This window comes from Brassica rapa, chromosome A10 (assembly GCF_000309985.2).
Source record: "Brassica rapa cultivar Chiifu-401-42 chromosome A10, CAAS_Brap_v3.01, whole genome shotgun sequence".
Classification (NCBI taxonomy): Eukaryota; Viridiplantae; Streptophyta; class Magnoliopsida; order Brassicales; family Brassicaceae; genus Brassica; species Brassica rapa.
The window spans coordinates 7,822,400-7,850,230 of NC_024804.2; the positions used below are offsets into that span (position 1 = coordinate 7,822,400).

Below are 27,831 nucleotides of genomic sequence, written 5' to 3' on the forward strand. Positions count from 1 at the left end.
AGGATACCTATCTAATCCTGGCTCGACAATGATGTTCTTTCTCCAGAATAGATAATCCATATTAGCATAGACACTCGACACCGGAAAGATATATGGACTTGTTGGTGTTGCTGATAGGACCCAAGCTTGTAAGGATGGTGGGCATTCGAAGATTGCATGAGTAACAGACTCTTCTAGTTTTCCACATCGCGAGCAATAGTTAGCGCATCTCATATTACGCCGTATCAAATTTCTCGTTACTGCCACATGACCTGTTATCAATTACCATATAAGATGACATATTTTCTGAGGCACTTTTATCGTCCAAGCAAAGGCTTGAAGCTTTGTTATGTTGGGCTCCATTACTTCCTTCTCTTCTTCAGCCTTCAATAATTTCCGAGCTACCCAATATCCAGATTTAACCATGTGCTGGCCATTTTTAGTGTAGTTTCAACAGAATGTCTCTCGGCAATGAGCTGAGCTTATGGCCAAACTTCTTATAAAAGGTATCTCAGCAGGGGCAACATAATCCTACATTAGTCGAACATCCCATTCCTTCGATTCCTGATCAATAAGGTCGTTGACTCTCATGTTCGGGTGCAAAACTGGGGATGAAGGGCGAGCAGGTTTAGCTGGTGTTTGAGGGATCCAAGGATCCTCCCACACCTTGACCCCATATCCAGAATGTATCTTCTGCCTGATTCCCAATAGCGTAGCTTTCGAGCAACTGAAATACTGGTCCACACATAGGATGGGCTGCTTAAAGTGATTATTCGCAAATGAGAACTCATTCAATAGTACATCCCCTTCAACACACGAGCCACTAACGAATCATGATATTGAATTAGCCTCCATAGTTGTTTTGCTAGTAAAGCCAGGTTGAACTCATGGATCATACAGAAACCAATCCCGCCCTCCTCCCTTGGTAAACATATCTTCTCCCATTTGGCCCGATGAATTCCTCTCTTTGGGGGATTTGAACTCTACCAGAATTGTGCAATGGCACTAGCGAGGTTTTAACATATCTCCAGTGTTAGCAGAAATGTAGACATAACATATGTCGGAAGAGCTAGCAAGATGGATTTAATCAAAACTTCTTTTCCTCCTTTTGAGAGCCATCTACCCGCCCATCCGTTCACTCTATTCATCAATTTGTCTTTGAGAAATGCAAAGAGATTACATTTCGATCTGCTAATATCCTATGAAATTCCTAAGTACGTCCCCATACCTCCTTTGTTTTGTATTCCAAGCATATCTTTGATATGTTGTCTAACATTTTCTCCAACCCTCTTACCAAAGAGGAGAGAAAATTTATCAAAATTGATACATTGGCCTGAGGCTTGTCCATATTTCGTGACTACTTTCATCACTTCTTCGCATTCACGGGGCTCCGCCTTACAGAAGAAAAGACTATTATCAGCAAAGAGAAGGTGTGATACCGAGGGACACGCGTGTGTAACGCGCATACCCGTTATCTTCCCTTGGTTCTCTGCATGATTAAGAAGACTAACGAGCGCTTCCGTGCATAGAGTAAAGATGAAAAGAGACAAAAGATCTCCTTGTCATAGACCTCTCCCGAGAGCAATATTTTTTCTTGGTTGACCATTCATAATAACTTTGTATTTAACCGAAGTGATGCAACATATGACCCATTCAATTCAAGTTTCCGAAAATCCCATCTTCCGCATAACATTTTCAATAAACGACCACTCCATCCTATCATACGCCTTACTCATATCCGTCTTACTAACTATCTTCCTTTTACATCGAAGAAAATTAAAAAAAAAATTAAGAGAAATGGACTTTAGTTATACTGTTGAAGTTAACGGTCGTTACAAAAGCTTTCCCTACTTAATGAAGAAATTCAATCAATTCTTTAAATTATTTTTGTAGTGGAAGATTGTAACTCCCTGTTGTTTGAACAAAAAAAATAGTAACTCCCTAAAGTAATCAACCACAACTTTTTCAACTCTCAAATTCGTTTCCACTCGACCAGCAAAAACAAAGTATGTAGACCAATAACCAGGATAACATATATTTTAAAAAAAATTATCAAAAAAAATCCTCTTTTTATTGGCCAATTATTTATTTGGCTTTTCTCATTTCCTCTTCCCTCCTTTTCATTAAATAGATGGCAAAGAGGGTAACATTTCATTCATCACCTGTTTCTTCATTCAACAAAACATTATTCACTGTTGAGAAAATGGCTTCAAAGTCTTTTGTTTTGTTGGGTCTCTTTGCACTTATTTTCGTCGTGTCAGAAGTTGCCACAGCATCTGCATTGCAGTCAGGTATTTCAAATATTTCATACAGTTCAGTCTAATTATTTCATACAGTTCGTTTCGCTTATTCAACACACCAACTTATATGAATGGTGGAATTTAAATATAAAATGTACCAGCCCAGAATGTCTACGAGGCTATACCACTCGAACTAAAGTAACATTAAATATATCACCAAAGTTTTCCATCCTCTCCAACCTTTGAAAGTTGGTTTGAACTATGGTCAATTATTTGGATTTTCTCAAGTCCAAAAAACAGAAGTATGAAGCAAAAAAACATATACATAAACAATTCGTTTTTTAGATTCATTTATTTTAAAATATGTTAATTGTAAAGTCAAAAGATTTTTTTTTTAATATTTTATATTAATAAGATTTTATATATTTAGTTTCTTTTATTTTATTATATTAGGTGTATTTGGTTTTGATTATTGAGTGTATATGCATTTTAGATGTAATATAAAAAAAATAATATTAAATGTTTCGAAGTGTTAAGAAGAATTAGAAAAAAGCTTGATTGTAAAAACAAACAATACAATTTTAGGTTGTGTTTATATATAGAAGATATAGTAATTATTATTTTAAAATTTAATGAACAGTTTATTTACATTAGGTTTATGCAAAAATTAACTTATTATATTATCTTAATATTTGAAGTGGTCCAACTTAAAATATAATGAATTTTTTAGTTTATAATATTATATCTCATGTTTATCCTAATAAACACATACGCATATAAAGTAATATGGAAAATCTTATATTAAGTATCACCATGATCTCAACTAAGAACTGTAAAATTAACCAGATATTTTTTAATTTTATATAAAATAAACTTTTAAAATTATTATTTGATAAGATAGTAAAGGTATTAGCCCCATTATATTATAAATTATAATATAACTCAGATAATAAGATAATAACTTTGAGAGTTTTTTATTGAAGCATATGTTTATATTAACAACTAAAATTTTACTAAAAAATTAAAAAGGAGTAAAAGTATAATTCGTAGTACTTTTATAATGTAGTTCATACCTATATTTGAATAAGTTTTAAATTTTCTTGATTAATTGCATATCAAAAATTACATCCACATATTAGAACATATATATTGGATATACAATATAACCAAACATTTTAATCTCGTATATTCATATTACAGAATCAAAGAACATATTTCAAACAAATAAAATGTTATATAAATTTTTATTTTTATTTTTTGATGAAATTTCAAATTTATTGATTTTTTTTGTCAACAATTTCAAATTTATTGATAATCAACAATGATTAGGCATTTACAAAGATTGAAAAAAGTAGCTAGCTTCTGAACAGTAGGAAATAAAGAATGAAAAAAATTCTAAGTTAGCTAAGAGAGATCTTGTCTAAAATTATTAATATTTAAATTATTAATAATGTTATATAAATTATTAATATTTAGAGTGTAACTGTACATGACTTTTAATTTAACTAGAGATCTGATTTTATATATACATAATATATTTAAAATAATTCAACGGAACTTTAAAACCGAGAGAGTAATGCACATCTGCAAGTGCTAAGACTTTTTTTAAAATAATAATAGGCACAGTGAACTTAGGGAGTGAGGAAACTGTGGAACCTGATCAATATGGTGGTGGTCACGGCGGCCATGGTGGCTACAACATAGAGGGAGGTAGCGGAGGTCTCTGCGCCCATGGCTGCTGCTCCAAAAGAAGTGGCACTGTATGCTATAGGTGTTGCTCTTACGCCGGAGAAACTGTTCAGACACAGCCCGGCCACTAAAAGTGGATCATGTATTAACCACCACCATATGTACACTTATCTGTGTTTATAAGTATAATTAACGTGGTGGTGTGCGTCTGTAATTGATGGATGTGCCTTAAATGTGGCGAAGAACAGGATGAATTGGGAAGGAAAACAATAAGAACAAGGTTCAAATATGTAATGAATTGGGAAGGCAAACTATAAGAATATGGTTCGATTATGTATGTATTTGGATTTGAGTTGTAATGGTGGTGTTTTTTATAATAAATTTGTTTGTAGTTTATGTTATTCTTTCTCTGTTGTGTAACAGTTCTCTTTCGAATAAGTCTGCGTGCTCTTAATTAAGGCTGGGAAAACACAAATGTTAGTGGCTGAATTGTTGGAGGTTCAATAGTCACACACCCATCTCCGATAGTCCCGAAAAATATGAAAGCCCAATTAGCTCTCTCTATCGGCCTACTGAGAAGATGCCATCTTTCATGCAGCTCGGTGAGAATGTCCTGGCTGGCAACTCGGGATTAGATAACTAGTGATGTCAATAAAGTAAGCCTGGAATGCGGCACCAGTAGGAAGGCTACGGAAATGATGCCCTAAAGCTAACTGCCATATCACTTACGGCTAGAATGCATGACCCATATAAATAAGAGAGGCCTGCCGAGGGAAAATCTCTCTAGCCAGTTTCGCAATAAAAACTAAGCAAATCGACCATCCATTCTTTGAACGGTCGATGACATGCTCACTCTCATATTTTAACTCACCTGGTCCATCTGTAATTTTACTCACTCATCTAATCGTCAACTCTCGCCCTTTCTCTATCTTTTACTTGTTTGTTGGTGGAATCAAGTTTCCCCCTTCCACAATTGCCCCACTCAGTGGCAGATCCAATAATTTTTTAAACATGTGGCAGTTCATTGCTAAAAAAATGATGATGGACAATCACTACAAGAAAAATGAGTATTCATAGCATTTATAGATAGCGTTTTTTATTAAGTGCTATGTTTGACGCCTCCGTATTTTTTACATAGCGTTTAATCATTGACAAACGCTATAATATCTGGGGCAAGAAAAAATAAATTGACTAGCGCATACATCTTAGAAAACGTTATATTAGATGGTAACCGCGAAAATACTTTGGTAATACTGTCTATTAAAAAAAAGAGCTAACCAAATATCAGTGCAAAAACATAGAAGACGTCCTGACCCGAGGTTGGGCGCAGCAAAAGCAAGATCCCAAGGCGATCAGATTAGACCGAACCGAGCGAGACAAGAAACCCTCTCAAAGATCAGCAAGAGACTCCGGGAATCAAAATCGGTGCAGATACCAGAACCGGCCGATCGAGAAGGCAGAAGGGATGGGAGTGTCCACGTGGCCAGACATCTCTCACCTCTCCGTCTCAAGGCCGGAGCTGATCAATGATCTGAGGAAGATTGGCCAACATGTCAAGTGGACTCTGAAGATGAAAGCACCCGATTCTTTCCAGAACCCTGGTCTCTGGTGCGACTTCCACCGAGACCATAGTCACAAAATGGAGGACTGCGTCGCACTGAAGATCGAGGTCAACGAATTGCTTAAGAAAAGACACCTCATGGAGTTCCTTTCCGAGAAGGCCAAGAGCCATCTAAGCAAGGAGACAACAGGAAAGCCCACTGACGCTGTTCCCCTCTCGCCACCTAGACAGGACCGAGTGATACACGTCATATCTGGCGGTTCAGACATCAGCGGAATAAGCCACACAGCCGCGAAGAAGAGCACTTGGAACGCAAAGCATGGCCTAGAGGCAGCCAAGCCGAAACACCTGCTCCTGGGTACGGAAGAAATAAGTTTCACGGCAAAGGAGCAGGAAAAGGTTCTCACCCCACATCACAACGCCCTGGTCATAACACTCATTGTAGCGAACTGCCTGATGAAAAGGATACTGGTAGATAAAGGAAGCTCTGGCAACATCATCTACAAGGATCTGGGGCTGGAGGAAATTGCTCTAAATTGGAGGATAACCCCGCTCATAGGGTTCAGCGGAGAAGTCAAGCAGACCTCCGGAGAGGTGACCCTCCCGGTATACGCTGAAGGGATCAACATGTCGACCAAGTTCCTTGTTGTTGACTGCAATTCATCCTACAATATGATCCAGGGACGACCTGGATTCACGGCATGGGAGCCGTCCCTTCGAATCTTCAGCAGATGGGGAAATTCCCAACGCCCTAGGGCATAAGGGCAATCAGAGGGGATCAAGAGTATTCCCGTTCCTGTTTCCAGACTACCTTGAAGGGAAAGACCAAGGTCTTATAGCAATTACAAAGCAAACTTTCGGCTCATCACACCGAGGAACCGGAGGTAGAAGAAATGGACGACGTACCATTAATCGAAGGAGACAAGACCCAACATCTCAAGATCGGCTCCAAGCTGACCGAATGACTAAGGAGGAGGTTAATAGACTTCCTCAGGTCTAACTCCGACCGCTTCGCTTAGTCCCACACAAATATGCCTGGGATCGGCCCGAAGATCATCATGCACAAGCTGCAGGTGGATCCCCTACATCAACCCGTCAGACAAAAGAGGAGGAAGTTTGCTCTCGAAAGGGACGCAATCATCAACGATGAAATCAAAATCCGGCTCGGCGCGGGGTTCATTCGCGAGGTGCAATATCCGGAATGGCTAGCCATCATCGTTGTAGTCAACAAAAAGAACAGAAAGTGGAGAGTCTGCATAGACTTCACAGACCTCAACAAGTCCTGCCCAAAGGACCCTTGCCCTCTGTCTCACATCGACAAGCTGGTCGACTCCACCGCGGGGCATCAACTGATGAGCTTCATGGACGCGTTCTCTGGTTACAATCAAATACTCATACACCCAAAAGACCAGGAGAAGACATCCTTCATGACGTCTAGAGAGATCTATTGTTACAAGATTATGCCCTTTGGCCTAAAGAACGCATGATCAACCTATTAACGACAGGTGAACATTATGTTTGCGGACCAGATAGGGCGAACCATGGAGGTCTACATCGACGACATGCTGGTCAAGTCCCTAGAGGCTGAGGACCACATATCTCACCTGCAGCACGCCTTCTCCACTCTCCGGAAGTACAACATGAAGCTCAACCCATCTAAATGTTCATTTGGGGTCAGTTCCGGTAAGTTTCTCGGGTACATTGTAACCCCCGGGGCATCGAAGCCAACCCGGAGAAAATCAGGGCCATCCATTCGATCCCTTCCCCGAAGAACGTCAAGGAGGTCCAAAAGCTACCAGGAAGAATGGCAGCCCTGAGCAGGTTCATCTCCAGGCTCTCCGACAAGTCTCAAGCCTTCTTTGGAACCCTCAAAAACCCATAGGACTTTCACTGGACGGAAGAGTGCGAATCCGCTCTCCAAGAGCTAAAGGCGTATCTAACCACTCCTCTTATCCTATCCAAGCCACTGCTCGGTGAGGTCCTACTGCTATATCTAGCAGTCTCAGAGTACGCCGTGATCGCCGTCTTAGTACGCGAGGAAAAAAGCAAGCAGCTACCAATCTAGTACGTCAATAAGGCTCTACTGGATGCAGAAACCCGCTACAGCCACTAGAGAAGCTGGTCTTAGCCCTGATAGTGGCCTCCCGTAAGTTGCGGCCTTAATTTCAGGTTCACCCAATCATGGTCGTCACCTCCTTCCCCATAAAGCTGGTCCTCCACAAGCCTGAAGTCTGCGGACGCCTAGTGAAATGGGCTGTGGAACTAGGAGAATATGATGTGATCTTTCGACCGGCCACAGATATAAAGTCACAGGTCCTGGCCGAATTCTCCCATACCTTGCTCCCAGCTTTTGGAGAAATAAGTGCACCTCCGAAGCGAAACAAAGGAGGAAGGAGAATGGGTCCTGCATGTCGACGGATCCATCAACATCAGAGGATCCGGGGAAGGAATAGTGCTTACTTCGCCGACAGGGAACATGGCCTCAAGGGCCATGACGTGCAACTTCAAAGCAACCAACAACGAAAGTGAATGCGAGGCCTTAATCGATCGATGCACATCCATTGTCGTCGATCGATACAGAAGAGACGCCTCGATGATTGAAGATTATGATCGATCGATGTACATCCTGTAACATCGATCAATGCCGAGACGCGGACGCACGACCTAGTTGCAGTCGACTTTAAACCCAAGACTTCACCAAATTACAAGAATACCCGTGACGAGTTTTTAACCTAATAGATTATATACTTGCTTAAGTGTTTAGAGGCAAGAGAGCTTTCAGCCACCTTTTGTGTTTTCTTATTTTCAGTAAAGAGTTTTAGGAGAGAAGATCATAGAGAGATTTGTGATTGGAACTCCATTTGATTCATCTATTATATTCTATGCAGTTTTCATTTACATTTTGTGTCATGAAATGCTTAGCTATGTCTAAGTAGTTCACTTGTTAGATTCAGGGTTCAAATAGGTTAGAGGGATGAGCCCCAACTATAGATTGCTAAGTTGTGGTATTTATTGATAGATTGTTCTTAACGCTTGTTCTAGATTAGCTACCTAGAATATTGAATCTAGGAATCTGCGTGAGTCAAGCAACCTTGACCATCCAGTCCTGAATCTAATCTGTCAGACTAGACGATAGGAAAAAGGCTACCGCTGAACCAGGAAGCTAGTGTTCATTATCAACTTTCACCTATGGCTTAACTAGAAATATCGATCGATACTGTCTTCTGACAATCGATCGATCTTGAGAAAGGTGTATCGATCGATGTCCCTATAGGACCATCGATCGACACTTTCTTGTGGTCAATAAATGACAGTTGAGATCCAAGATCTAGTTAGTTAACCAGTGAAACATTGCCATTGCTGATCACTGTGTTAAGGAGTTGAGTTCTAACATATCATGCAAGCAACTGATAGGCATCTATAGGATTATTATTTCCAACACCTGAATAGAAACCATGCATCTAATATCTTTCCCATAAGTTACACCCCCAATCATCTTGTTAGTCGAGCAATAGACTTGCTCATTTAGGATTGCTGAGGACCACATATCTCACCTGCAGCACGCCTTCTCCACTCTCCGGAAGTACAACATGAAGCTCAACCCATCTAAATGTTCATTCGGGGTCAGTTCCGGTAAGTTCCTCGGGTACATTGTAACCCTCGGGGCATCGAAGCCAACCCGGAGAAAATCAGGGCCATCCATTCGATCCCTTCCCCGAAGAACGTCAAGGAGGTCCAAAAGCTACCAGGAAGAATGGCAGCCCTGAGCAGGTTCATCTCCAGGCTCTCCGACAAGTCTCACGCCTTCTTTGGAACCCTCAAAAACCCATAGGACTTTCACTGGACGGATGAGTGCGAATCCGCTCTCCAAGAGCTAAAGGCGTATCTAACCACTCCTCTTATCCTACCCAAGCCACTGCTCGGTGAGGTCCTACTGCTATATCTAGCAGTCTCAGAGCACGCCGTGATCGCCGTCTTAGTACGCGAGGAAAAAAGCAAGCAACTACCAATCTAGTACGTCAATAAGGCTCTCCTGGATGCAGAAACCCGCTACAGCCATCTAGAGAAGCTGGTCTTAGCCCTGATAGTGGCCTCCCGTAATTTGCGGCCTTAATTTCAGGCTCACCCAATCATGGTCGTCACCTCCTTCCCCATAAAGCTGGTCCTCCACAAGCCTGAAGTCTGCGGACGCCTAGTGAAATGGGCTGTGGAACTAGGAGAATATGATGTGATCTTTCGACCGGCCGCAGATATAAAGTCACAGGTCCTGGCCGAATTCTCCCATACCTTGCTCCCAGCTTTTGGAGCAATAAGTGCGCCTCCGAAGCGCAACAAAGGAGGAATCCTGCATGTCGACGGATCCATCAACATCAGAGGATCCGGGGAAGGAATAGTGCTTACTTCGCCGACAGGGAACATGGCCTCAAGGGCCATGACGTGCAACTTCAAAGCAACCAACAACGAAAGTGAATGCGAGGCCTTAATCGATCGATGCACATCCATTGTCGTCGATCGATACAGAAGAGACGCCTAGATGATTGAAGATTATGATCGATCGATGTACATCCTGTAACATCGATCAATGCCGAGACGCGGACGCACGTCCTAGTTGCAGTCGACTTTAAACCCAAGACTTCACCAAATTACAAGAATACCCGTGACGAGTTTTTAACCTAATAGATTATATACTTGCTTAAGTGTTTAGAGGCAAGAGAGCTTTCAGCCACCTTTTGTGTTTTCTTATTTTCAGTAAAGAGTTTTAGGAGAGAAGATCATAGAGAGATTTGTGATTGGAACTCCATTTGATTCATCTATTATATTCTATGCAGTTTTCATTTACATTTTGTGTCATGAAATGCTTAGCTATGTCTAAGTAGTTCACTTGTTAGATTCAGGGTTCAAATAGGTTAGAGGGATTAGCCCCAACTATAGATTGCTAAGTTGTGGTATTTATTGATAGATTGTTCTTAACGCTTGTTCTAGATTAGCTACCTAGAATATTGAATCTAGGAATCTGCATGAGTCAAGCAACCTTGACCATCCAGTCCTGAATCTAATCTGTTAGACTAGACGATAGGAAAAAGACTACCGCTGAACCAGGAAGCTAGTGTTCATTATCAACTTGCGCCTATGGCTTAACTAGAAGCATCGATCGATACTGTCTTCTGACAATCGATCGATCTTGAGAAAGGTGTATCGATCGATGTCCCTATAGGACCATCGATCGACACTTTCTTGTGGTCAATAAATGACAGTTGATGTCCCTATAGGACCATCGATCGACACTTTCGTATGGATGGAGTCCCTGAGGACTACCTACTGTGCACGCTCTTCAAGTCTACTCTGACTGGAGAAGCGATGCACTGGCTTAAGCAGCTACCTGCAGGATCTCTAACATCCTGGACCGACATCAAGAATGCTATCTTGCGAAACTTCTTTGATGAGGCACGCACTGAAGACTTGAAGAGAAAAATTGCTACATTCGCGCAAGAGACTGAAGAGTTTTTTAAAGATGCGTGGATCAGATTCAAGTTCTTCCAGCGTGACTGTCCACACCACGGATTCAATGAAGTGCAACTGCTGAGCACTTTCTTCAGAGGTATCGCCTTGAGGTATCAGATGGCTCTTGATACAGCTAGCGAGGGAAACTTTAACACTACGAATCCGGTGGAAGCTGTGAGACTGATAGAAAATCTGGCAAACAGCAGCAGCACCAAGAACACTGACTTTGAGAGGAAGAAGTCTGTCGCATCCCTAGGAAAGGAGCAGATGGACGAAGTTAGAGCAAAGTTAGATATGGTTCATGAGCTTCTTAGGAAGCAGGTCTGCTCATCTGAAGGAGAAGTAGATGTAGACATGGAAGGAGAGTAAAATGTGAACTACATTGGAGGAACTGGATTTCAGAGGTCTGGAAACCAGGGAGGAAACAAAAAATTCTATGGAAATGGCCATAGGAGTAACCAGAGTTCACAGTTCCAGAAACCTTTCAGCAACAACAGCAGAAGCTATGTAAACTCATACTACTAGAATCCACCACCACAGACTCAGGAGAGCAAGATTGAATCGATGCTTGACAAAGTTCTGGAAGGACAACAACAACTCACTGTGGATTTCAATGGGAAGATAGATTCCGTCTACAACAGTCTGAACACAAAGATTGAGACCTTAGGGACTCAGGTGAGGAAACATGAAATGCATGTACTGGTTCAGACTGCAGACACTATAAAGAGGCAAGAAACCTTGGCTAGAGAGGCAGGAGTTGAGAAAGCAAAGCACCACGTGAATGCCATCTTAGATGATGATTTCTGGCAAGAGGTGAAGCATGAGAAGCTTGGAGAAGGAGATTTCTAAGTTGAAAGCTCCATGAGCTTCGGCGGATCCCAATGGTGTCGACCGATGTCAATGGATGCACATCGATCGAAAGACCATGACGAAGATCGATCAACAGATTACTATGGACATCGATCGGGGTGTAGTGCAGTTCGAATCATTACTCATGAGGAATTTTCAGAGAAACACCCTCACCCACCCTCCCCTTTCTACGTCAAAATTGATCGACCGCAGGAGCCAACCATCGATCGACAGAGAGAGACCGTCATCGATCGACCTACCTAAACATCCATCGATCAACAGGGACCTCTCACCTACCGAGTGCGATTACTATTGTTGGGGTCAAAAACGGTTACGACGGAATTACCACCTGAAAATCCTCGGAGATCGTATTTCCGAAAGAGTTAGTAAAAGAAGAGATGTAATTTTCGTAAAAATAACCTATACGAGGTTATTACGAAGAAGTATCCTTTGGGATTCAAACCGAACAAACCAAGCTCGGTCGCTACGTATACACGCCGTCCGGTCGCTACGTAGCAACCAAACCCGAGCCAAGCTCGGTCGCTACGTAGCGACCGAGCGATCGTCCCGCTCGGTCGCTACGTAGCGACCGAGCGATCGTCCCGCTCGGTCGCTACGTAGCGACCGAGCTCGAGCCAAAGCTTGGTCGCTACGTAGCGACCGAGCTCGAGCCAAAGCTTGGTCGCTACGTAGCGACCGAGCTCAGCCAAGCTCGGTCGCTACGTAGCGACCGAGCACTCGTCCCGCTCGGTCGCTACGTAGCGACCGAGCACTCGTCCCGCTCGGTCGCTACGTAGCGACCGAGCTCAGCCAAGCTCGGTCGCTACGTAGCGACCGAGCGCTCGTCCCGCTCGGTCGCTACGTAGCGACCGAGCTCAAGCCAAAGCTCGGTCGCTACGTAGCGACCGAGCACTCGTCTCACTCGGTCGCTACGTAGCAACCGGGCTTGAGGCAAAGTTCGGTCGCTATGTAGCGATTGAACCTTTCCGAACATCGATATGACACCAGTCCATGCATTCTCGTCAAACCTTCGAATGCTATCTCCCGAAGACAGTAGCAAGCTCAGTCCATGTTTCCCGCTATTCTAAGTCGTCGATCAAACTTCGCGGATTAGAAACCGCGGAAAACTCGTAGTAAACGTGTCGAATCGGAAAACGGCCCAAAGGGACCTAGAACACGATTCGAAGCCCATCCTACGATTTTTCTAACCGAAAGCCTGTAAACCACATCATGGTTTACGCTTGGCCCACAAGGAAGGATAAATGTCAAGTTTCCGCGGATAAATACGGAAGTTTCGAAGATAATTATGAAGATCGGGAAAAATGGAAAATCTCCATTTTTTGCTATGACGGCTTAGGGGCAGAAGAGTAAAAGCGTAAACCGACCTTGGAGCTAGTATATAAGGAGTCCTAGGCGAGGAGCAGAGGAAAGAACTTTTTTCAGAGCAAACTTAGCACTTAGAGCAATTTAGGCAATTTTCCGTTTTTGTTATTTCGAGCTGCGACTCAATTAGGTTTAGCCATCTTAAGGCTATTAGAACTAGGAATCTCGCCGACAGCTCTCGGGCCCAGGCTTATACCTTGTTGTAACGCTCATACGCAGATTCGGAATAAGATCTACTTTGCTCTCTCTTTTCGATTTCTTATTTTTATCGTTGTTATTCTCGTGTTCTGATTGCTTGACGTGTGGTAATTAACAGATATCCGGGTCCTCTGGGAAATTAGGGTTTTCTTAGTTTCCTTATTTAAATGGAAATCGACAGTGTGAATTTCGGTTCCCACAGTTTGGCGCTAGAAGGAGGGGGACTTACGGATCAATCTAACCCGCAAAAGCCACACACAATCTGACATGTCAACCAACGACGCGGATAACGTGCAAACTCCTCTTAATGGAGGCAGCGGCACCGATCTCCACACTCCAGTAGCGGACGTATCCGCGGCCAACGCGCAAGCCAACGCCGCGACGCTCGAGGAGTTCAAAAAGATGTTCGCCACCTATGAGAAAAGGTCGGAAGAACAGGATAAGCTCGTGAATACCTTGACCAAACAGGTTGAAACCTTAACGGCAAGGACCCAAGCTATCCGTCCCCGCGGAACCACCAAAATCCGCGGGAAGAGGCTCGACTTCGCCACCCCACTCGATAGAGCAGGACTCGCGCGGGAACAACCTTCCGGTCAAAACCCTAGCGAGAAATCTCCCGTCGAAAAGGGGAACCCTGAAAATCTTCCGCCCCCTGCAAAGGACTCGGAGGATAACGAAGCCGAACACATTGACCTGGACCCTAGCGATGTCTCCAACGACACCGATGAGGATGTCGACAGACATCCCAGAAGGGCCAGAAGCCGATCCGCTCGGGAAGGCTCTGATGTGCCTCAGTCCGAGGAACTCGACCATCAGGAAGGTCAGGACATTCCAACCGAGGTTCATCGCCCCAACCAAGGCCGAGCTGTGTACCGGATCGATCCACGGATGGACGGGAAGAAGCTTAGACTGGATCCTCGACCTATCAGCCGAACTGACCATACTGGATCGTCTCTCTCTCGGACAACTCGCCAATCTCAGACTGACGGTCAAGCCAGAAGCAACTTAGGCCGAGCCGAACTAGGAACTGGACGCGACTTCTCTCTTCTCGCACGTTTGGAACGTACCGACCGTATTGATGAACTGATCGATCCATTTGATCAGTTCATGCACTTTGATCATTCGAATCTCTCTAAGGCACAGATTCTTCATCTTTCAGAAGACTTAGGACGATTATGGTCGAAGATGGTTCAGGAGACGGACAAGACGGAACAGACGGACCGGCCCGCGACCGTCCTGCTCCTGGCCGCGGTTCAACAAGCCGAAGGGTCACTTTGACCAGTCCGCAAATTGAAGAGTCTTTTTCTTTGTCTTTCAAAATCCTAGTCAAATGTCTTTAATTTTATTTGTCTTTCAAACTTCTAGTCAAGTAGCCCTTTGTCTCCTACTTGTACTATAAATAAGTGTTTCATTTCATTAATAAAATCAGATCATTTTGGATTAAGTTGCTGAGTTTAAACTCTCTGTTCTCTTTAGAACTTGTTTTCGATTGTCTTGGTGAGTCATATCCGAGCAATTCACTTCTCAACTAGTTGGTCTTGTGAGTCATATCAAGCAACCAGTTCGAGATCTTCCTTGGCGGACTTGTGAGTCATATCAAGCGCCATTGAAGTCGGGAATATCAAGGGAACATCCGCAACCCTTGTGCGACCCAACGTTCCATCAGTTCTCCATTCCGGAGTTCATATCCAAACGAATCCAGTCGAGGGCAATCCGATCTTAGGGTCCTTCAAGTGGTATCAGAGCCACTCTTCTGGTATTCTATATCTCGATCCATCTTCTCATCTTCCATTTTCTTCTAAACACTTCTTCATCTGTCTATCTTGAATCCGGGCCCCTCATTACCATCCACTTATCAAAAAAAAAAAAAAAAAAAAAAAAAAAAAGAAACAAGCAAGATCCATATTATAAAAAAAAAAAAAAAAAAAAGTTTACTTTGTGGATTGGTGGTGGAAGAGGAAGCCTGCTGGCTGAGGAGAAATCCAGCCTTTGAGGAGGTTAAAACGGATTTTTTTTAAAACAAATCTCTTATCTTTCTATCTTTAAAAGTTCCCGTGTGTTTTGCTTAAGTTTGGCCATCCAGATTCCGAGATCTGTTCTTCATAGAACTTTGAGTGGAAACTTGAGTGATCACTTTTAAATCGAGAGAAACACGTGTGTGGGTGAGGAACAAACACTTGAGAGTGTGAGTTTTAATCCTAACGTTTTGTGTTTAAGAAATTTCAGGAACCATGAGTAGCCATGAAGAACAAAACCGTCCCGGAAATTCAGTTGCTGGACTGTCTAATCTTCAGATGCGAGCTTTGAATGATTCTTTTTCTAACCTTATAAACACAGGTCTAGAGCAGATCCATCAAAGGCTTGACGAACTTCAGGAAAGCCAGTCCCATCCTAGATCAAGGACAAGAACCAATCAGCCGCGAAGGAATACCCGGTCAGATGATGAGTTTCCTGATGAGGACGCCCAAGAGGACGAGGTCAGATCCGCTTACCGACCAAGAAGAGGTCATAGAACTCGAAATCCAGGTGATGTCAATCCATTTGCTAGAAACAATCGTACTGATGATAGTTTGAACGGATTGAAATTGAAAATTCCACCTTTTGATGGTAAAAACGACCCTGATGCTTTTCTAGAGTGGGAAAGAAAAATTGAGCATGTCTTTGATTGTCAAAACTATTCTGAACTTAGAAAAGTAAGGCTTGCGGCCACTGAATTCTCTGGCTATGCTATTAACTGGTATGATCAAGTGTTGACCCACAGGAGGAGAACAGGTGATCGGCCGATTGAGACATGGGATGAGCTTACCTTGTTGATGAGGAAACGATTTGTGCCAACCCATTATCACCGCGACCTTCACCAGAAGCTAAGACGTTTGCTTCAAGGAACCAAATCTGTGGAAGACTATTATCAAGAGATGGAAGTTTTGATTACCAAAACGGACACGGATGAACCTTTGGACGCCACTATGGCTCGCTTTCTTTCAGGCCTCAACCGTGACATCCAAGATCGTATGGAGCTTCAAGAGTATGGAAGTGTGGAACAGATGCTACACAAAGCCATCTTGATCGAGCAACAACTCAAGAGAAGGAGTTTCTCAAAACCGGCCACTACTTCTAAGCCGGCCTACTCCCCTAAACCGGCCTATGCTCCTAAGCTAAGCTATCAAGACAAAGGTAAGTCGCCTATCACAACACATACTTCCTTTAAAACTGATGTGTCCACTCGTGATGACAAAGGAAAGGCAGTAGACGCCTCAAGCCGAGCAAGAGACATTAGATGTTTCAAATGTCAAGGGCTAGGACATTATGCCAAGAACTGTCCAAACCAGCGTGTGATGATTCTCTTGGAGAATGGTGAAGTTGAGTCCGAAGATGAACAAGAAGACAAGGAGGATCTTGGTCCTATCTTTGACGAGGAAGAGGAGTCCTTTGACTACCCACATCACGGACCATTACTTGTGGCTAGGAAGGCTTGGGACGAACCCATCTTCGATAAAACGGACGGCCACGCAAATGGCCCCACGGACAACGACCATGACCCGACCTTTGATCCAAATTCTAAGCCGATCTTTGATGATGAAGATAGCTTTGACTATCCAACTCACGGACCACTACTGGTCACTAGACGTTCCTTGAGTATTCAGCCCAAAACCAATGAAAAGGAACAAAGGGAGAATCTCTTTCATTCTCGTTGTTTAATCTCTGAAAACGTTTGTTCTTTGATCATTGATGGTGGTAGTTGTACTAATGTTGCTAGTGATACTCTTGTCAGGAAATTAGGTCTAGCTACTCGACCTCTCTCACGTCCTTTCAGGTTGGAATGGCTCAATGAAACTGGTGAACAGTATGTTAAGGAGCAAGTCACGATCCCTCTCACCATTGGTCGTTATGAAGACGAGATTGTGTGCAACGTTCTTCCCATGGATGCTTGTCATGTTCTGTTGGGACGTCCATGGCAGTTTGATAAAAGAACCGTCCGTGATGGTTACACAAACCGGCACTCCTTTGACCATAAAGGAAAGAAGATCACGCTTGTACCACTCTCGCCCTTGGAGGTCCATCAAGACCAGCTCCAACTCAAAAAGAACCGTGAACAAGAGTCCAAACCGGACAAACCTGAGTCCTCAATCCGGAACTCCAACTTCTTTATCAAACAAAGTCAGGTTAAGAAGTCTCTTTACTCCCAAAAGCCCTTTCTTTTACTTGTGTACAAAGAATCTCTGATGGCTTCTACTTCTTCTAACCTTGCACCGGAAGTTCCGAGTGATTTGCTAGACGTCTTGCAGGAATATTCAGATGTCTTTCCAGATGACAACCCAAAGGGTTTGCCGCCAGTACGAGGGATTGAACATCAGATTGACTTTGTTCCGGGTGCGTCTCTACCTAACCGGCCAGCTTACAGAACCAATCCGGTGGAGACCAAGGAACTTGAGAAACAAATTGGAGACCTTATGGAGAAAGGTTACATCAGGGAAAGCCTCAGTCCTTGTGCCGTCCCAGTTCTACTTGTCCCCAAAAAGGATGGATCATGGCGCATGTGTGTGGACTGCCGTGCCATCAACAACATTACGGTAAAATATAGGCATCCCATTCCTAGACTAGACGACATGCTTGATGAACTTTACGGTTCATGTGTCTTTTCCAAGATAGATTTGAAAAGTGGCTATCACCAGATCCGAATGAAAGAAGGTGATGAATGGAAAACTGCATTTAAAACCAAGCTAGGATTGTATGAATGGTTGGTCATGCCATTTGGTTTTACTAATGCACCTAGCACTTTCATGCGATTGATGAACCATATCTTGAGAGCATTCATTGGTCATTTTGTGGTAGTTTACTTTGATGATATTCTTATCTACAGCAAGAACATGGATGAACATAAGAAACATTTGAAATCTGTCCTTGAAGTTCTTAGAAAGGAACATTTGTTTGCTAACCTTGGAAAGTGTTCTTTTGGCACAGATCATGTGGTCTTCTTAGGTTTTGTTGTAGGTGCTGAAGGACTTAGAGTGGACGAGGAGAAAATCAAAGCCATCCGAGACTGGCCAAGTCCAACGAACGTGAGTGAAGTAAGGAGCTTCCACGGCCTTGCTGGGTTCTATCGACGGTTCGTCCAAGATTTCAGTACCATAGCGGCCCCATTGACCGAAGTCATTAAAAAGAATGTTGGGTTCAAATGGGAACAAGCTCAAGAAGAAGCCTTCCAAATCCTTAAAGGGAAGTTGACTAATGCTCCTTTACTTGTTCTTCCTGACTTTTCTAAAACGTTTGAGATCGAATGTGATGCTTCGGGTGTTGGTATTGGTGCAGTTTTGATGCAGGATAGAAAGCCTATTGCTTACTTCAGTGAGAAGCTTGGAGGCGCCACACTCAACTACCCAACTTATGATCAAGAGTTGTATGCTTTGGTAAGAGCTCTTCAAACATGGCAACACTATCTTTGGCCTAAAGAGTTTGTTATCCACACGGATCATCAGTCCCTGAAACACCTTAAGGGTCAACAGAAGCTGAACAAGAGGCATGCCCGCTGGGTTGAATTCATTGAGACATTTCCTTATGTCATCAAATACAAGCAAGGTAAGGAAAACGTTGTGGCTGATGCCTTGTCCCGAAGGTATACTCTTCTTTCAGCCCTCGAAACAAAACTTCTCGGTTTTGAATTTATCAAAGACTTCTATGCTTCTGATCCGGATTTTAAAGAAATTTTCAGCAAGTGTTCCAGAGTGGCTTATGGCAAGTACTATCGAAACTCGGGTTTTCTTTTCTATGATAACCGTTTGTGTGTGCTCCAATGTTCTTTGAGGGAGTTGTTTCTCAGGGAATCTCATGGAGGAGGTCTTATGGGACACTTTGGAATCAAGAAGACATACAAGGCTGTGTATGATCATTTCTATTGGCCAAGCTTGATGAAGGACGTAGAGAGAATTTGTGGCCGATGTGTGGTGTGCAAGAAGTCCAAAGCCAAAGCATCCAATCACGGTTTGTACTCGGCCTTACCCATTCCTTCTCATCCTTAGATTGATATTTCTATGGATTTTGTTCTTGGATTGCCTAGAACTAAGAATGGCCGAGACTCTATCTTTGTGGTTGTCGATAGATTTTCGAAAATGGCTCACTTTAGGGAAATTGTGAGATTGCATGGAATGCCTAAGACCATTGTTTCTGATCGTGATGCTAAGTTTCTTAGTTATTTTTGGAAAACTTTGTGGTCTAAGTTAGGAACGAGATTGATGTTTTCCACAACTTGTCATCCGCAAACTGATGGTCAAACCGAAGTTGTTAATCAAACTTTGTCTGCTTTGCTTAGATCTTTGGTCAAGAAAAATCTTAAGTCTTGGGAAGATTGTTTGCCACATGTTGAGTTTGCTTATAATCATGCTATGCATTCAGCTACAAAGTTCTCTCCTTTTGAAGTTGTTTATGGTTTTAATCCCTTATCTCCACTTGATCTTTTACCTTTACCTTTGAGTGAAAGAGTTAGTACAGATGGTAAAAGAAGGGCGGACACCATCAAAAAGCTTCATGAACAAGTTCGAGTCAACATTGAAACCAAAACCGAGGGTTACAAAAGATATGCCAACAAGAAGCGAAAGGAGTTGGTTTTCCAAGAAGGTGACTTGGTTTGGGTTCATTTGAGGAAGGAACGATTCCCGGAAGAAAGGAAGTCCAAACTTATGCCTCGAGTCGACGGTCCATTCCGGATTCTTAGAAGGATCAATGATAATGCTTACCAGCTTGATTTGGAAGGTAAGTATGAAATCTCTTCAAGTTTTAATGTTTCTGATCTATCTCCTTTTCTTGCAGATAATCCAGATTTGTGGACAAATCCTTTTGAAGAGGAAGGGAATGATGTGCCTCAGTCCGAGGAACTCGACCATCAGGAAGGTCAGGACATTCCAACCGAGGTTCATCGCCCCAACCAAGGCCGAGCTGTGTACCGGATCGATCCACGGATGGACGGGAAGAAGCTTAGACTGGATCCTCGACCTATCAGCCGAACTGACCATACTGGATCGTCTCTCTCTCGGACAACTCGCCAATCTCAGACTGACGGTCAAGCCAGACGCAACTTAGGCCGAGCCGAACTAGGAACTGGACGCGACTTCTCTCTTCTCGCACGTTTGGAACGTACCGACCGTATTGACGAACTGATCGATCCATTTGATCAGTTCATGCACTTTGATCATCCGAATCTCTCTAAGGCACAGATTCTTCATCTTTCAGAAGACTTAGGACGATTATGGTCGAAGATGGTTCAGGAGACGGACAAGACGGAACAGACGGACCGGCCCGCGACCGTCCTGCTCCTGGCCGCGGTTCAACAAGCCGAAGGGTCACTTTGACCAGTCCGCAAATTGAAGAGTCTTTTTCTTTGTCTTTCAAAATCCTAGTCAAATGTCTTTAATTTTATTTGTCTTTCAAACTTCTAGTCAAGTAGCCCTTTGTCTCCTACTTGTACTATAAATAAGTGTTTCATTTCATTAATAAAATCAGATCATTTTGGATTAAGTTGCTGAGTTTAAACTCTCTGTTATCTTTAGAACTTGTTTTCGATTGTCTTGGTGAGTCATATCCGAGCAATTCACTTCTCAACTAGTTGGTCTTGTGAGTCATATCAAGCAACCAGTTCGAGATTTTCCTTGGCGGACTTGTGAGTCATATCAAGCGCCATTGAAGTCGGGAATATCAAGGAAACATCCGCAACCCTTGTGCGACCCAACGTTCCATCAGTTCTCCATTCCGGAGTTCATATCCAAACGAATCCAGTCGAGGGCAATCCGATCTTAGGGTCCTTCAGGCTCCCCGTTCGAAAAACCAATGACGGAAGAAGAAGAAGTCGCGTATTGGAACCAACAAGAGGAACTAGCCAAAAGGCAAACCGAGCTCACTCACAGTAAACGCCGACAGGCTCGGAAAACTACTGACGAGACATCGGATATCCGCGATCTTCGCGACTACATCACTAAGACTGCGGCAGAAGTGAGAGCCGTAAAATCTCAAATCCATCATGCTACTAGTGCTGCCCCCGAGATCGATCGACTGCTGGAAGGAGCTCGAAAGACCCCCTTCACCAGTCGCATTTCGGACATGAGGGTATCCGATCCGGGAAAGATCAAAGTACCGAAGTACGATGGTACGGCCGATCCGAAAGCGCACCTTCAGGCTTTCCACATCGCGATGGGAAGAGCAAGACTGAAGGACGGCGAAAAAGATGCCGGCTATTGCCGCCTGTTCGTCGAAAATCTCGAAGGAGCAGCGCTCGAATGGTTCGCACGCCTTCGTCGCAACACCATCGGGAGTTTTCGACAGCTCGCATCGGAATTCCTCAAACAGTACTCTGTATTCATAGACAGGGAAACCTCCGATGTTGACCTCTGGAGTCTCTCCCAGAGGGAAGACGAACCTCTCCGCGAGTTTATCAGTCGGTTCAAGCTGATAATGTCCAGGGTCAGCGGGATAAGCGACAAAGTGGCCATCGACGCGCTGAGAAAGACGCTCTGGTACAAGTCGAAATTCAGAAAATGGATAACTCTCGACAAACCGCGAACGATCCAGGACGCCCTCCACAAAGCAACGGACTACATCATAGTCGAGGAGGAAACTAAAGTCTTATCGCAAAAACATAAGCCGGCAAGACCATCCTCGAAAGACGCAGATCCGAAGGGGAAAAAGAAGAACTCTCGTAACGACAAGTACGTCCATCACGAGGGGGAAGATCTCCAAGGGGCGCATAACTATGCGATCAGTTCGGATCAAGGCCGGACCACGGGCAACACATGGACTCGCAATCAAGGGTATGACGAAAACACCTTCTGCGAGTTCCACCAATCCCGAGGACACTCCACGACCAATTGCAAAGTCTTGTGAGCAAGACTGGCCGCGAAGCTACTCGCTGGAGAGCTTTCGGAAGTAACTAGCGTCAAGGATCTCATCCTCGATTCTGATCGGCCTCCGAAGACGGATAGAAATCCGCCCGCTGAAAAATCCCCTCAACGAAACCATCCTGGGGATAAACGCGGTAGGAGGCCGGATGACAAAGGGAACGATAACAATCGTCGCAGAGTCAATATGATCATCGGAGGATCACAATACTGCGGCGATACCGTGTCGGCTATCAAGGCTTACCAGCGGAAGGCAGAGTCAAGTGCAAATTGGCCTACATGGTCTCCTTCTCGAGACGGCCAAAGTTGCTCGATCACCTTCACGGAGGAAGAAGCCGGTGGTATCGACCAACCTCACTGCGACCCGCTCGTCATAGATCTCGTCATACGAGATTTAGAAGTCGGAAGGGTACTCGTCGACACGGGAAGCACGGTCAACGTAATCTTCCGCGACACTCTCAAGCGGATGAGTATCGAACTCGGAGAAGTAATCCCGACGCCAAAACCGCTCACGGGTTTTTCAGGCGAAGTGTCGATGACTCTCGGATCAATCCAATTGCCAGTCATGGCCAAGGAAATCACGAAAATTGTCGAATTCGCGGTAGTCGATCACCCCGCTATCTACAACGTGATCATGGGAACCCCATGGCTCAACGCCATGCAGGCAGTTCCGTCAACCTACCACCTGGGTCTCAAGTTCCCAACGCCAAGCGGAGTCGCGGCCATCTGGGGATGCCAAAAACAATCGCGACTATGCTTCCTCGCGGAGCATAAGTTAAGGCAAATCACGGCTTCCGCAAACGGCAAACGCGCAAAGATAGATCGATCTTCAGCCAAAAGCGCCCCGGGAGAAGACGAAGTAAAATCGTCTATCAACGCAAACGCATCGGACGTCGAAGCTCGACATAAATCCGAAGCCCTCGCGACAACTCAACCGGAACATCTGGAAAATAGCGTCGACCCAGCCACGATCGACACGGTCAGGGCGGACATCGCGACATCTACCGCCGAGTAAGAACACTCGCGGCATGAAACAGAACTACGAGATGGCTTGATCCTCGAAAGGGGTACGTAGGCAGCCCGTCAAAAGACGAGTTCAGCTATCCCCCTCTCTAAAAATGGGAGGGGAGTGGGTGCGTATACTCGTATACTCCCACTTAGAAAAATCTTCATTATTGTAATCGAGTTTTTAGAAACTTCAAAAACTTTTACTACAATATACGTTGTCCAAAAATCGTAAAGATTATCATCTTTCAAACACGCAAAACTACACGCATAATCCTCGAAATAACTGCGAGACGTCGCAAAAGTTAAAATTCGAGGACAATGCTAACAAATTGTCCGAACGCGACCACCAAAAACCTTACACCCCGTTCGTCGATAGGCCCCGACGAACACGCCAGCCGTCTTAAACAAACGCAATCCGATCACTCTTTTGATCTTTAAAAAACGTCCAGCACAAGGACAAAAGCGCGCTACAACAAAAATCCGAAATTTTGGTTTAGCATTTCCAGTTGATTCTGAGAAGATGCTCGATTCAACCCATACAAGTCATATAAGCCGAGAACATATCGCGGACTTTAAATCGGTGCGAGTCAGGAAGAAATCGCAACAGGAAAAACGATAGCCGGCTAGTCACCGCACAAACCTTAACCGAAAGTAAACCTAGGTCTTGCCCTAAACCCAACGCTCTGGTCTCAAACATCTCAAGGCATGATATCTAAAAGATACGAGATCATAAACCATGTCTCTCCGTTCGTATCTCAATGTTCTCAAAAATCGTAAAGATAAGAAAATTTTTACGAAAATCACGAACGAACCAACAGATTGAACGTCTAATCAGAACTAAATACGAGACGACAACTCGTATTTACTTCAACCCTACTCAGGAAAACTCGAAACAAAAACATTTATCATATAAATAAACCGCGTAAAGCGGCAGGGGATTCAAAGCCACCAACGGCCAGTCCCGGTAAATACAAATACGGCCATCTAGGCCTAAACGAAATCCAAATTCAAAAGGCCACACTCGGCCGAAAACAGTTAAAAGGATAACTGATCCATCCCTCATAATCCAAAGTCAAAGTCCCCGGACAACGAAGCACCGAACGCATCCGCGGGACGATCCACTTCCTCGCCACCATCGGAAAAACCGGTCGGAACCTCCTCGGTATCAGGAGAAACCGGGATGGAATCCCAGAACCCTTGAATCCTCTCATCAATCGGAGGGATAAGCACCTCGGCATGGGCATGGTCACTCATCCCACTCTTCATCAAGCTCATTTCCTCTTCAAACACATAGTCATCGGCTCGCGTCCTCCAAAGACTGCCGACCGAACCACGGCGCTCGCGAAGGTCATCTACCGAGGTAAAGGCATTCTTGAGGTTCCCATACTCAACCTGGAACTGAGATGCACGAGTCTTCATCACCTCGACGATTTCTCTTTTGCCTTTCCTCTCCGCTTTACGAACAGCCCGCGCATGATCACGAGTAAGCTGCGCCTCTCGCTCCAGCATCTCGCCTTGCACGCGAGCGAGATCCCGCTCCGCTTTCTCCGCCTTGAAGCGGTAGACCATGGCTTCTCTATGGCCCGCCTCAATGGCCGAGCCCAGCAAGCTCAGGCCCTGCAAAATCGACCGGCATGTTATAGATATACACATGGGACAATCACCAAAAAATTCTAAAAAAAAACTAACCCCATTGATGATGCGAGATCCTTCCGCAACGACTCTCGGCCTCGCCGATTCTTTCATAGGAGGAGGAGCATCGAAACCCGAAGGCAGCCCAGCAAAGAAATCATCGAAGTCCGGAATAGGGGCCTCGCTCGAACCGCTCCCGTCGCCGTAAGCAAGGTTCGGATCCCATCCTGGAAGCATAGAGTCATCCATCGAAAACTCTATGTCGCCAAGATCGACATCTTTTCCCTTCCAAGAGCTCGACTCCGGCGCAGCTGTCGGAGCTTCGACGGGATTCTGGTCGTCGGGTTCGGAGTCGCTTCCCGTGTCCGCATCCAAAGCAGGACCAGGTTGCGCAAATCTCAGTGCCTTCCGAACCCTCTTCGGCGTAAAAGAAGTCCAGAAGAAGGGACCATTCCTGAGAAGATCTCTCACCGAGATGATGTCCTCGGGGAACGGAGCAAAAGGGTTGATAAAGGGACGATCATTCGGCAACCTCCGGAACAATGGAATGCAATTCTCTTCGACGGATGCAGCGTCTATACGGACAAAGAAAAAGAACTTCTTCCACGAGTTGAAGTTCGAAATAAACTTCTTAACCACTGACATAAACTTCCGAGGGACCAACCTATGCTTATCCGAACCCCTGACAAGTTGAAGCCTCAAAAGCGCTTCATAATGATCGACGGAAAGGGAAAGGCCGTGCTCGTAGCTTAGGATCAGGATCCCAATAAGGTGCTGAATGGCAAGGGGTGTCAACTGACTTATCGCGACTTCGAAACGGTCCAACACTCGGACGAGAATTTCGGGTATGGGGAACCAGAGGCGACAACGCACTACGAACGCCTCATAACAAGTAAAGTAACCCTCCGGAGGGTTGTTAGCACATTCCCCGCGGCAGGGAACCCGGAATTTCACAGCATCCGGGATGTGGTAGAACGATCGCATCGTCGCGAGAAACTCGTCAGTAGTCCTGCTTACATCCTCTTCCTCGATTCCACGATGGACCAGGACCGGGAACGGCTTCTCCTTGGGAGGGGTCAACGAGCCATAATGAGCAACCCACCATTCCTCGTTCTCAGCAGGATGCACCGAGTGAGGCACGAACTCCATCTTCGGAACGACGAGCTCTTCATAAGGACTCGCGGACGAAGACCCTTTTTTCGCAATCTTTTTCTTGCTCGACATCTTTACACTTCTCTTGAGAGAATAGAGGAAAAGGGTGGAGAGAAAGATAAAAAGTTCTTTTTGAAAGATCTTAGAGAAAAACAAGAAAGTGAAAAAATTATGGAACAAGTTACCTCTCTTTTTATAAGACATGAGGATTTACTATTCAAGCTTGGACTTTCAGATATTAATTTCATCCATCACGCCTAACTTGCCAAACATGCCTAACCGCACGCTAGGATCCTACGATACATGATCCTAACGGGCTGGGGGGCTAACTGTTGGGGTCAAAAATGGTTACGACGGAATTACCACCCGAAAATCCTCGGAGATCGTATTTCCGAAAGAGTTAGTAAAAGAAGAGATGTAATTTTCGTAAAAATAACCTATACGAGGTTATTACGAAGAAGTATCCTTTGGGATTCAAACCGAACAAACCAAGCTCGGTCGCTACGTATACACGCCGTCCGGTCGCTACGTAGCAACCAAACCCGAGCCAAGCTCGGTCGCTACGTAGCGACCGAGCGCTCGTCCCGCTCGGTCGCTACGTAGCGACCGAGCTCAAGCCAAAGCTCGGTCGCTACGTAGCGACCGAGCACTCGTCTCACTCGGTCGCTACGTAGCAACCGGGCTTGAGCCAAAGTTCGGTCGCTATGTAGCGATTGAACCTTTCCGAACATCGATATGACACCAGTCCATGCATTCTCGTCAAACCTTCGAATGCTATCTCCCGAAGACCGTAGCAAGCTCAGTCCATGTTTCCCGCTATTCTAAGTCGTCGATCAAACTTCGCGGATTAGAAACCGCGGAAAACTCGTAGTAAACGTGTCGAATCGGAAAACGGCCCAAAGGGACCTAGAACACGATTCGAAGCCCATCCTACGATTTTTCTAACCGAAAGCCCGTAAACCACATCATGGTTTACGCTTGGCCCACAAGGAAGGATAAATGTCAAGTTTCCGCGGATAAATACGGAAGTTTCGAAGATAATTATGAAGATCGGGAAAAATGGAAAAATCTCCATTTTTTGCTATGACGGCTTAGGGGCAGAAGAGTAAAAGCGTAAACCGACCTTGGAGCTAGTATATAAGGAGTCCTAGGCGAGGAGCAGAGGAAAGAACTTTTTTTCAGAGCAAACTTAGCACTTAGAGCAATTTAGGCAATTTTCCGTTTTTGTTATTTCGAGCTGCGACTCAATTAGGTTTAGCCATCTTAAGGCTATTAGAACTAGGAATCTCGCCGACAGCTCTCGAGCCCAGGCTTATACCTTGTTGTAACGCTCATACGCAGATTCGGAATAAGATCTACTTTGCTCTCTCTTTTCGATTTCTTATTTTTATCGTTGTTATTCACGTGTTCTGATTGCTTGACGTGTGGTAATTAACAGATATCCGGGTCCTCTGGGAAATTAGGGTTTTCCTAGTTTCCTTATTTAAACGGAAATCGACAGTGTGAATTTCGGTTCCCACAACTATCAATCGACAATAACCGAATCAACGCACTATGACCACCACCTAAACCTTTAGAAAACCCACCAGAACAAACACCCAATCCTTCAGACACTACACCAGAGCCTATGCAAGTTGATGAGGCAACTGAAGCTAAACGCCACTCTTTTAAGCAATCTTTCAAAGACTTTATTGATGAAATGGGTTCCACTGTCAATAATGACTATTCTTGGAACTCCAAACCGTGGGAAGATTAT

The 27,831-nt window shown here is 44.5% G+C and overlaps 2 protein-coding genes across 2 annotated transcripts; both read left to right on the top strand.

The window, feature by feature from the left end:
* The first annotated feature begins 2,008 nt into the window (after positions 1-2,008).
* On the top strand, positions 2,009-10,308 carry LOC103848426. Its single transcript, XM_009125331.3, has 2 exons — positions 2,009-2,270; positions 3,840-10,308. The coding sequence occupies exon 2, from the start codon at positions 5,374-5,376 to the stop codon at positions 6,229-6,231; it is 858 nt and encodes a 285-aa protein (XP_009123579.2). The 5' UTR covers positions 2,009-2,270; positions 3,840-5,373; the 3' UTR covers positions 6,232-10,308.
* A 5,007-nt stretch (positions 10,309-15,315) lies between these two features.
* Positions 15,316-19,987, top strand: LOC117129187. Its single transcript, XM_033282588.1, has one exon. The coding sequence runs from the start codon at positions 15,633-15,635 to the stop codon at positions 19,416-19,418; it is 3,786 nt and encodes a 1,261-aa protein (XP_033138479.1). The 5' UTR covers positions 15,316-15,632; the 3' UTR covers positions 19,419-19,987.
* Positions 19,988-27,831: the final 7,844 nt, after the last annotated feature.